The sequence below is a fragment of the Periplaneta americana genome, chromosome 13, assembly GCF_040183065.1.
Source record: "Periplaneta americana isolate PAMFEO1 chromosome 13, P.americana_PAMFEO1_priV1, whole genome shotgun sequence".
Lineage (NCBI taxonomy): Eukaryota > Metazoa > Arthropoda > Insecta > Blattodea > Blattidae > Periplaneta > Periplaneta americana.
The window spans coordinates 103,426,245-103,438,756 of record NC_091129.1 but is presented as its reverse complement, the minus strand read 5'-3'; the positions used below and the strand labels follow the sequence as shown (position 1 = coordinate 103,438,756).

The 12,512-nt window shown below is 35.5% G+C and overlaps 1 protein-coding gene across 1 annotated transcript in view; it reads left to right on the top strand.

Moving 5' to 3' along the window:
- The window catches only part of nord, a 164,859-nt gene that overhangs the window by 114,788 nt on the left and 37,559 nt on the right, over nt 1–12,512 (top strand). The window contains exon 3 of the mRNA XM_069843709.1: nt 770–882. Within this exon, the coding sequence (XP_069699810.1) occupies nt 770–882 (113 nt within the window). The remainder of the gene's footprint in view (nt 1–769; nt 883–12,512) is intronic.

The window sequence follows — 12,512 nt, the reverse complement described above, 5'->3', positions numbered from 1 at the left end:
GAATGAAAGTCACATCGAGCATCTGCTATGAACAAGTTAAGTTGTAATATCTCGGAAGATATTGATTTCAGGACACATGTTTATGAAACTTTTTTACTTGTTTAGATGTGTTCTAACACCTCATAAAATATTATTTATTTATTTATTTATTTATTTATTTATTTATTTATTTATTTATTTATTTATTTATTTATTTATTTATTTATTTATTTATTTATTTATTTATTTATTTATTTATTTATTTATTTATTTATTTATTTATTTGTTTGTTTGTTTATTTATACTGGCAAAGTTAAGGCCATAGGATCTTCTCTACCAAGTCACAAAGTATACAAGCAGTGAAAATTTAACAAAAAGATAAAGAACAGAGTACTAACATGTTATAAAAAAAATAATAGCATAACAAAATTGACACTAAACAACATGAAAATAATACTATAATACAAAAAGGAAAGTAAAATGCAGAACTAAAGATTGGACTATAATAAAAGCAATTTAGTTAGTACAAATAGTTAATAAGGAAAACCCTTTTTAAAACACCCTGTACAAGATAGTCAAACGTGGACGAACAAAATGTGAAATTTCTATCGACATATCGATTTTGTAATCAATCGATAAAAAAATAGCTCATTATTTCGGTTTCCATATCGATAAGCACACCTCTACCTGAGTTACACTGCTAGTCAATGCGATTAAATCTTATATTTAGTTATATTAAGCGTAAATATGAGTTATGTGCTTGTTATTAAGAAGTGTTTATTGTGTGCAGGTTCTTCTTCCTCCACGAGCGAGAGCACAGCCCTCTGTCACTCACGGTCACTCCCTGTACGTCCAGTGTGCTGTGGAGCGTACGCTATAGACACCAGAACGACACGGGCAAACGTAAGTACACATCGAATACAGTGTAGTACACCCTGTAGAGTAGTATAGTCTAATTAAATTTCAGCTCTCAAAAGAAGGGATGATAAGAGAAAGAAATAGAGAGAGAAAAAAGGAAAGGACGAAAAAAGAAAGGAACTGAAAGAAAGAAAGAAGAAAGAAAATAGACACAAAGGAATAAAGAAAAAAGAAAAGAAAGAACGAAAAATGAAAAGAAACAAAAGAAGGAAGAAAGAAAATAAACAGAAAAAAAGAAAGAAAGAAAGAAAGAAAGGACAATAGACTAAAGGAAAAAAGAAACAAGAGAAAGAAGAAACGGAAGTAAGAATAAAAAGACAAGAGAAAACAAAAGGTAAAGCAAGAAAGAAACAACAAAAACAAAAGAAAAATTTAAACAAGAAAGAAACGACAAGGGAAATAAAGAAAGAGAAAGAAATTGTAAAAAAAATTACTAGAGAAAAATAGCTATTAATTTACGTCGGCCTGGATAGCATAGTCAGTACAGCGCTGGCTCGAATTTGCGGGTTCGAGCCCGGCGCAGGTCGATGGCATTGAAGTGTGCTTAAATGCGACAGGTTCATGTCAGTAGATATACTGACATGTAAAATAACTCCTCTGGGACAAAATTCCGGTACACCGACGACGCTGATATAACCTTGGCTGTTGCGAGCGTCCTTAAATAAAGCATAAAAATAAAATTAAAAAATAAAAATAATTTACGTCCATTTTAGATTTTCCCCTTCAAAGTATCCAATGTTCCTTCCAAGGAAGGAGACAAGGAAGGAGAAGGAGTGAGACAAGTGGCCAACAAGCTTGGAGCTCATATAGACACTTTCTTAGACTCAATTTCTTCTTGCTAAGGACGCGTTTTCGCGTATACCTTTCAAGTGTTTCTCTTCCCATTCCTCCTGTTGACAACGACAAAGAAATTGCAAAATTAAAAAAGCTATCAGAAGGGAAGAAAAAGGAAATAAATGATGCGTAGAAAGATATGAAAATGGAAAGCAAGAATGTATGAAAATATGAAAAAAATGGCAAAAAAGCGAAAGAAGAATGGAACAATAAGAGAAAGGAACTGCAAATTGAAAATGGAAAATTAAGAAGAAAAAATGAACAACGAAGAAAACGTAAACATAAATATAGGCTAAAAGAAGATTAAAAGGAAGACCAGCGAAATGAATATATAACAAAGAGAACGAGGAAATAAATTAATTAAAAGTGAAATGAAAGAAGTGGAGTCCACACCTGTGGAGTAACGGTTAGCGCGTCTGGCCGCGAAACCAGGTGGCCTGGGTTTGATTCCCGGTCGGGGGCAAGTTACCTGGTTGAGATTTTCCGACGTTTCCCTTAACCCAATATGAGCAAATGCTGGGTAACTTTCGTTGCTGGACCCCGGACTCATTTCACCGGCATTATCACCTTCATCTCATTCAGACGCTAAATAACCTAAGATGTTGATAAATCATCGTAAAATAACCCACTAAAAAAAAGAAGTGGAGAAGAATAAAGTAGTAAGAAGATGTACCTATCTCATCTCATGCGTTAAGTGTGCAACAGAGTTGGTCATTTTGTTGCAGTCTGTACTTTTTCCCCCTGTCTGAGCGCAGGAGACAGAAATAAAGCCGTAATCATTTCGGTAGCAAAATGTCAATTGTATGCAATATCATGGCGCGGAATCTGGTTGTTACAGAAATACTAGCTCCAAACAATTCTTAAAGGGCAAAGAGCCCTAATTCACGTCACGGTGGTTTGAAAAAAGGTGAAGTGTCATTCTAAAATAAAAGAGAATTGCCCCCAGATTGTCATTTGCATGCTCTATACATAGATGCTTCAACCCAGGACAGAAGTGACAAGTTCAACACGTGACCGCCTCTGTGACTCACAGCTCCAGGAACAAGATTTCTAAATTTCAGGTAGCAGCGGAAGTAATACCAGGAATGTAGGATATAATACATATCACATACTTTATATGTTTAAATAGGAAAACAAGTTACATAAGACTGTTAGATGGTGGTGGTGGTGGTGGTGGTGGTGGTGGTGGTGGTGGTGGTGGTGGTGGTGGTGGTGGTGGTGGTGGTGATGATGATGATGATGATGATGATGATGATGATGATGATGATGATGATGATGATGATGATGATGATGATGAAAATTAGGAACTGCACTTTGTCCCAGAAGGCTACAAGAATAAGTATGAAAATAGCTGTACAAATGAAGGTTAGTGAAACAGCAAGTTTAAACAAATATATTTTGATGTTACATTTCATTTTTCACTTTCATTCGGTGGAATTATAGACAAGATGAGAACTCTTAGTCTTATTCAAGTATCACAATTTCCAGAATATATTAACGCATAATTTGTAACCTACAGAAACAGACTGTTATAAATTAAGATATTTAATAAGCCTAATTACATTTACTAGAACGGCCATTTCGGTATTACTGAGCAAACAATGAAAATATTTAATATCTGAACATAAAGCACAAGATATTAAGAAAATGCGCTTCAGATGCGACAAATTGCAGTTTATAGTTGTTGGGTTCGGTTGGTTAAAACTTAAAACACTCTACTGGTGCATTGATACATGAGCGAAATAGTTATAACAATTTCTCGTGACATATTTCCAGGGGTATAATAACATGGAAATATATAACGAGAATTATAAATTTCTAGACTACAGAGAAAAAGATTCAATTCGAAATGAAACAACTTTTAAGCTAATCGAATATTAATTCAGTCAGGGAGTCGAATGTTCATTCAGTCAGGAAATCGGATGTTAATTCAGTCAGGGATTCGGATGTCAATTCAGTCAAGGAATCGGATGTCAATTTATTCAGGAAGTTGGGTGTTAATTCAGTCAAGGAATCGCATGTCAATTCAGTCAGGGAGTCGCATGTCAATTCAGTCAGGGAGTCGCATGTCAATTCAGTCAGGAGTCGCATGTCAATTCAGTCAGGGAGTCGGATGTCAATTCAGTCAGGGATTCGGATGTCAATTCAGTCAGGGATTCGGATGTCAATTCAGTCAAAGAATCGGATGTCAATTCAGTCAGAGAGTCGCATGTCAATTCAGTCAGGGTCTAAATTCAGTCAGGGATTCGGGTGTAAATTCAGTCAAGGAATCGGATGTCAATTCAATCAGGGAGTCGCATGTCAATTCAGTCAGGGAGTTTGGTGTCAATTCAGTCAAGGAATCGGATGTCAATTCAGTCAGGGAGTCGGATGTCAATTCAGTCAGGGAGTCGGATGTCAATTCAGTCAGGCATTCGGATGTCAATTCAGTCAAGAAATCGGATGTCAATTCAGTCAGGGAGTCGGATGTCAATTCAGTCAGCGAGTCAAATGTCGGCGCTGTATATGCTCATACCATCCATTTGTACAGTCTGTAATGGTCTCATTGACATTTTGTATCTGTATTTTTATTCATCTCTCACTTCGTTATTTATTTTATTATCGAGGAGATTTAATCCTGCTGGAGATGCCAGCAGTTGCATCTCTTCTGCTTCAATTTTTATTATTTGCCTAGATGTCAACGTTCATACTTTTGAGCCATATGCCAGCACTGGAACTGTCATTGTTTTACAGAACTTGAGGACTGTGTCCGTTCTCACACTTTTAAGTACACTTCTCTTTAGTGTACTTATCAACTTTAAAAATTCAGACAGTTTATTACGTACAACACTTATATTTTCCATATGTAATATATACTTTTTAGTAGGTTATTTTACGACGCTTTATCAACATCTTAGGTTATTTAGCGTCTGAATGAGATGAGAGTGATATTGCCGGTGAAATGAATCCGGGGTCCAGCACAGAAAGTTACCCATCATTATATCATATTGAGTTAAGGGAAAACCCAGGAAAAAACTTCAACCAGGTAACTTGCCCCGACAGGGAATTGAACCCGGACCACCTAGTTTCGCGGCCAGACGCGCTAACCGTTACTCTACAGATGTGGGCCATATGTAATATTACATCCAAGACAGTTAAATACAAATTTATTATTTTTAAAACATTTTTCGACGTTAATAAGACAGTATTAGCATCCAAGTTTATAGAGGAAAAGTTCTTTAATCGTTTTCCTCTAGATAAAGCTCTAAGCATTAATTTTGCTTTCAATCCAATCTTGAACATTGTTACAGGGCGAAAATGTCCGGTATCTTTCCTTCATTTTGTGCACCCCTGCTTAAATGCTGTCGCTGTGAATGAGCCTGCTGGCTATTCCACACCTCCTCGAATGACATGTCCGCCTGCTACTGAAGCTTGCACTATGAGTTCAGCAGTAAATCCGAGAGATGTCGGCACCGTTGCAAGACTGAAGACAGTCTTTGTGCTCGCAGTACAAACAATAACTTTCGTCCATTACAGAGCTAATGGCTCGAGGAACACGACGTTACCACATCCTTTCCCACTCATAAACATTGCGAATGCACTGCTCGCTCAGGGTCATGTTGCTCTCCACGCAGAAGGCAACCTGATCGACTCCTCTCGCGCGTATCGCAACAAAACAAACCTCTTTGTTAACTGTATTCTCAGCGGACACACGAGTAAGCAAATATTTATTTCTCAATCTTTAACCTCTTCAGTAATGTTTATATGTACACATTTGGAGGGAAAGTATTCGATTCCCGGCAGGACAGCTGAGAATTCTCATTCTCGCAATTGTATTGTGAGTCTGTCCCTCCAAATATGATTATTCTATCATGTCTTAAGGGTACTGGGTGTGCTGTTAACGATATTTTCGTGTAATAAATATGAACATAAAATTTTTTCCCTGTGTTTTTAAGAGCACAGACTAATGTTCTTTGCACCGAGTAATACACAAATGTTGGTGAATTGTGAGCTGGCCACAGAAACAAATTATCTTTCATTGATTTAATATAGAAACGGTAGAAAGAAAGAGTATTAAAAATAATTTACTTTATTCTAGATTCAAGAACGATTTATTCAGAAACTACTTAAGATAAATGACTGAAATTTTGTATGCTAATGTAAACTAGATAGTTCTTCAAAATGAATGGACTGCTATTATAAAATATTTAATTCAAGTAATTGAAACGTGGAGAGATATTTAATATTTTTATAGGACAAAATAAACGTATGGAGATTTGTCACATTATGTTGTGTAATTGAAAAAGTACCATTTTTATTTCGCTCATTTTCTCAAATAATATGTTTCTGACATTGGGGGAAAGTTTGAAAAGTGAGAGATTAAAAGCTTTTTAATAGGTGTTCCTAACTGTTGACAATCGCAAATATATTATTATTATTATTATTATTATTATTATTATTATTATTATTATTATTATTATTATTATTATTATTATTAGTATTATTATTATTATACAAAATATATTATATTTCAGTGTGACTCATAGTATGCAGTAGAGAGCTTATAGATGAAGCTATTTTCATTGACATGATATGAATGCTACTAAAATAATGATTATGTTCATAGCTTGACTTTCAATATTTTTACTTCGTCATTGGACAAAGTATAGAGATAAGCTATTCTGTTATAAAATATCGTTTTATAGATATTAAGGAAATCCCAATTTTCAGCATCTGTAATACATTTTATGTGGTTTTTAGAATGCTGTTTATCTTCCCTGCAAGCGATTTCAAATGTAAACTCTGAATTCTTTGCGTTAATATTTTTTGGAGGGGATCATCGTGATAACCACACGTTACCCCCGTTCTAGTTTCATGTTCGTTTACCTCTGCTGTGAGACCAACAGTCTGTGCTGGTCGACCTTAACTTTTTATGTGCTGTCACGTCACAAATTATTATTATTATTATTATTATTATTATTATTATTATTATTATTATTATTATTATTATTATTATTATTATTATTATTAAGATATCAACAAAATCTCTGAACCTTTACAATGGAGAATTTTACACCAATGACCCATCTTTATCGCCGGAAATAGTAAATAGGATGGCGAGAAATACATATACTGTATGTAAATATACAGATAACAGACGAATCTGCTGAGACAGTAATGGCGTGGACAAAGTCATTATGACTGCTAGAGGGTCCTTTGAAAGAAAGGGCTCCTGCAAGCGACCCTTTGCATCGCAGTATTTACGCCCCTGCCTGACGGATATCACAAAAGCGGATGACAGCTAACCTTTAAGTAGAAACCGGTTCTTAATCTCTTGCAGTATAATTATGCGCCGACTTTTTCATTGTCTGAAGGTGAAATGAAGAATCAATACGTAACACAAGCGCAATCAGCGTCTACTAACATGCGTGTGATCGTTTGTATCGTGTGCTGTATGCATCTCCCTTGTAACAACAGAATATTTATAATCTTCCTCTTTTTTAACTACCTACCAACTTACTTACCAGTATATTTTCATACATATCTATAAAAACTCTATCAATCTACATCTATATCTAAGCAGATAGCTATCTATATATGTATATACTTAAGCAGATAGCTATCTATGTCTTTATCTATGCAGGTAAATACCTACATCTTTGTCTTAGCAGGTATTTACTCTATCTACATCTTTATGTAATCAGGTAGCTATCTAAATCTATATCTAAGCAGGTAGCTACCTAAATCTATATCTGACTAATTACATCTGTATTTATTTATATAACTAGATATATCTGTACAGATAGCCAGTTACATAGGCCATCTGTGTAACAAAGAACATCTGTATATACCCATTTACCTAGCTATTTCTATGTCTATTATATTTGACAAACTAAATATTATGTCCAGTGTCCACACTACGGGCACACTTACCTAGCTACTAACCTTCCTACCTAGCTACTTCTCTGAATTTATATCTTACTTTTTGCCTATTTCTATCTGCATACTTCTCCGTCCACTCACCCTATAACTGCTTGCTTCTCTATGTGTCTGCCTGTTTGTCACCCTTCTGTTTTTTGTTTATCTGCCTATCTGTCTCTCTATAGTTTATAATCTTTCCTGCTTTCTGTCCTATCCGGGAACGATAAATTACCTCCCCATCTGAAAACGGTACTATGTAAATTTCCTCTTGTTTGCACGAGTTGAGATACGTTGCTTCCTCTTCATCTGACGCGACGTGGCGAACTTCCCTCCCCTTTTTAAATCCACAGCATGAACTACCATTTTCCTTCCTATTTACAGACTTTGGACTGTCAGTAATAAGACGTAATAATATAAAACCAGCGAGTTGGTGCTTTCTTGTATAATAGACTAACAAAGAGTTTGCTAAAATTGTGTCTTTTATTCGTACTGTATTATAGGCATTGTTAAAAATGTGGCTGGATTCAATTATAAATATTAGAATTAGTATAGAGGGATGAGAAGAGTTAAAATAAGAGTTGAAATACGAATGGAAAGATTCGCACTCATTCGTTGTCCGACCGCTGACTATGCTGTCCACATATTCGGTGGAAATGGCGCATCATTATCAATATAATTGTCAACTAAATAAGAAGAAAATTGTCAGTTCATGGAGACTAACCTTATCAAATTCAAGCAAGGCGATGTATCGAGAGTGTACAGACCGGGAAAAAATGTTGGACAAAACTTAATAACAGTCTTCACATAGCCTCCATACAACCAACATTCAACGAATACATACGCTCAAATACAACTAAACTTGAACTCTGACATTTACCTTATTATAATAGTCCACAACAACTACAGTTTTGGATACCGCCCGTAAAATAAACTATATTGAAGAGCATCACCGCTCACAATGCACGTTCAAGTATATGCCGCAAATCAACATCCTAAGACAAACTAATATTGTAATATTGAATAATTAGACTCAAGGCACAAACTCAATCTATATATCATGACGTACATGCATTTAGAAGTTGAAAAGACATGCAATAATGATAAAACAAGAATAAGGGCACGAACAAATCAGTTAACATAGTTACAAAGACTGTAATCCATCTCTTCACACAATATAGTATACAGATTTCATTTTATGTTTTATTATTTTATCAGTGAAGACCTGCAAACATGTTTGTACAAGTATTGTAATCACACGTGTGCTTTTAATCATTTGACAGTAGGGTGTAGTCACACAAGAAAGACACATTTATGTCCTAATCATGTTGGCTTTTTATCATGTTTTTATCATATTGTATGCTTATTAATATATATTGTATTTTGTTTGTAGAGACATATGTACCTGTTAGTGATGATATTGCTATATAGAATGATGTATCTGATGATGTTGGTATGAAACCGACGAAAACGTTCATACAATATTAAATCATGTAGGAAGGACTCGCACCTTACATATATTAATAATAAAGTCATTGACTGAAAATAAATATTCATATTATATTAATAAAATTAGAAGAAGTGCAATTTACAACATCCAGTGCAATTTACCACAATCAAAATCAGTGCAGTTTACATATAGGAAGTTTGAATTCCAGTGCAAATTACCACCTCCCGCCAAGAGTATCCAATTCTAGCATTAGTCAATCGCCTAACTTGTTGTTTGTTGGAAAAGTGCCACTGATCAGATAATATATTGTCTCTATTTTAATATATTACTAGGCCTGAAGTATCGTCTGTTATGTTGAACCCAAGTATTTGATTAACCTTTCAGGTCCGATAATACAGGATGAGGGTGTCTGAGAAATCGCGTAGCATAGGACAAACAGTATGGTTTTATATATTCTCCGTCAGGTAACACGAGCACGAGCACGAGCACGCACACACAGTATTAATACATTCCCATTGCTGTATCTTCTCCATATCCATTCACATTGATGGCGAATTTTCTAGCGCTCCTTCAGTGGTACGACGAAACCCGAAGTGAGACAAGTGGCCAATAGGCTTGGAGCTCACATATTAAACTTTTCACAGCGTCAACGCCCTTGCAAGGACGTTTTTTCACGTAAGGTGAGTTGGGATAAGTGCATTTCTGGGGCAAGTGCAACTTCAGTCCATATCTCTGTAGTTTGAGATTCGTCCTGCTATCTCGGGGAGTGTAAATCTTACTCCATGAACACCGTTTATTGCCGAAATACATAACTTAACCGAAAAAAAATTAAATTAAATTTGAAACGTGCATTTGTAGCTCAAAGAACAGAGAATACGCACTTGCCCCTTGATTATGTTCTATCCATTACCACGGAAAGTTACTGCTTGGAGATGCTCTTGCCCCATATCACGAGGGAACTGTATATCCTCAACATTATAATGGTATTTATTTGTTTCATAAAACATGTTTCGACAATTTACCGCAACTGGCAAGATGAAAATACACAGAATTAACCACTTAATATACTAATAAAACCTTATTTTAAAATTACAAAGGGCTGAGGTGTTACTATGCACCAAAGTTGAACTTTCATATTTAGGGGAAGCACTTACCCCAACTTACCTCACCTTTAAAGTTTCTTCTCCCATTTCCCTCTCATTCATTCATTCATTCATTCATTCATTCATGGTGGAACAATAAGTTTTCCCGTTATATTGATCGCTGAGCTTCATGTTTGCCGGACTTGAAGCAATTGAACTTTGTTTTCTGGCGATATGTTAAGTCGCGGATCTATAGCGTCATGGAACATCTACATCAAAGAATCGAGAATGAGTAGTGTCCTATATAATATGATTTTGTATTCTGCGTTAAAAAAAAACACGCGGTTTTTTCTAAACACGTATGTGAAACTTGAAGTACAGGGACATCATTTCATTTTTACTTCAATTTTTATTGTACCTGAGATTTTTAATGTACTTTACTCCCACTCTCTACTAGTAAACTTCCAAACATCCTTCATACAGAACCAAGGCCGCATATGCAGTCAAAGTCGCCTTAAGGTTATAATAAACAGTACTGAGTTAGTGAGAATGATACGTCCCAGAAATATGTTCGCGTTTTCCAGTGACGAAAGAGCTTTCAATATTGAATCATATTTTCGCACAGATACTGTCGTCCGTTTGCCTACGCCGCATCCCGGTTTCCCCCCACCCGCTTCTGCTCGCCCCTCTGTAAAGGCTAGTGGCTGGGCCATCTCAGCTATTTTCTGAAAACATTAATTTCTGTTAGGAATTGGACGTCTACGTAATATTATAAAACTGTTTAAAATAACTTAAATAAAAGGGCCTCGTTAAGTAATTAACTGTCACGTCATTTCTCCACTTCCTACGACCCTGCGACAAAACCACTTGAATGGATAGCAGATAGCATGTCTGAGTAATTTTATCTTTTCGGATCAGGTAGAAGTGAAGATTGAATTTACAGTACGTAAGGTACTCTTTTATAGATTAGGTACAGAATTATTTCAACATGAGTTACTAGTACGAAGGACGAAACTGGTAATTGGAATTAGGTACAATAGTATATAGTGCGATAATATGCACAAAAGAACTGTAGACTGTATCGAAGTGAACGGCCACCATTTTCAAAAACGTGTTTAAATATCCATATTATGATTATTTTTCAATTTAACTTCATTCTCTATATTGAATGCTAATGTGCTGTAGACAGTATAATATACACTGCATAATGAATACGTCCGAATGGATAGCTCATTTCGTAAGTAAAAAGACTTATTGTTAATACTGTACTGTATTTTGATTAAACAGAAACCTAATGAAAATTATCAAACTCAAAATAGCGATATTTCCTAGTTTACGTAAATGGATGAAGTACTTTTCTTCCTTCCTATACCTAGTAAAGTTATTTGTTTGTGTTTTACGCCAGTATCATCAAACTCCAGTCGTGGAAGGGGGTTGCAAACTGTGTTTCCGGTTCTTAACCGTTAATCCAAAGGTATAGCCAGGTTAATATTAAAAATTTTAGTAAAAATAAATGATGTCCCTGTACATTACAGAACGCATAATGTGATTATTCCTATGGTGTGGGACTTTTCGTACATTCTGTGTATTACCCTATGATAGGATCTGCAAGTGGGTCTAGTTCTGATACGTTGGGAATATAAAGCGAAAATATACGATGCGAAATTCAACAACTTTCCTCTATACACACTACAGTGAAGCTTAAAATATAATCCATCTTCATCGTATCAATGTTATCAGCTTGCTGCAGAATAGGCTAAGCGACAGAAGCTTAAAGGAGTGAAGTAAGCAACGTTAATTATCTTTATCCGCGTTGATTTGATAATGGATAGTTATCCAGCGTCATATCTCCATGGTAATGGCATTCATTACCGCACTCAGTCAACGATCGTATCATGAACGCATTAAACGCATTACTACAGTAAATAAACGCGGATAAAATATTGTATTTCAACTAGTGGGATGAGCATATATTACCGATCTCATGTAATTACAGAACTCGGCCTCGTTCTTGCAAAACACATTCGATCCCACTAGTTGCAGAAATAACTATTATAGATTAGCATTGTTCATTAACTTTCGCGTGGACGCACCATAAAACACACAAAAACTGTACTGATTCAAGCCCAGCTAACCGAATGAGGTACAGCTGGACTCGCCGACGTTCCAACTTTTAGGATTCTTTGGTGAAAAAACGTGAGCTCACTCAACTACGGTGGGACCAGAAGAATTGCCCCTTACGGGAGTAGTATAGATACCATCCGCATTACATCAGTTGGTTAAAGAACTTCATTTGTTCATTCAAACATAAATCAAATAAAACATAAATCTAATCGACATGAATAACGTAC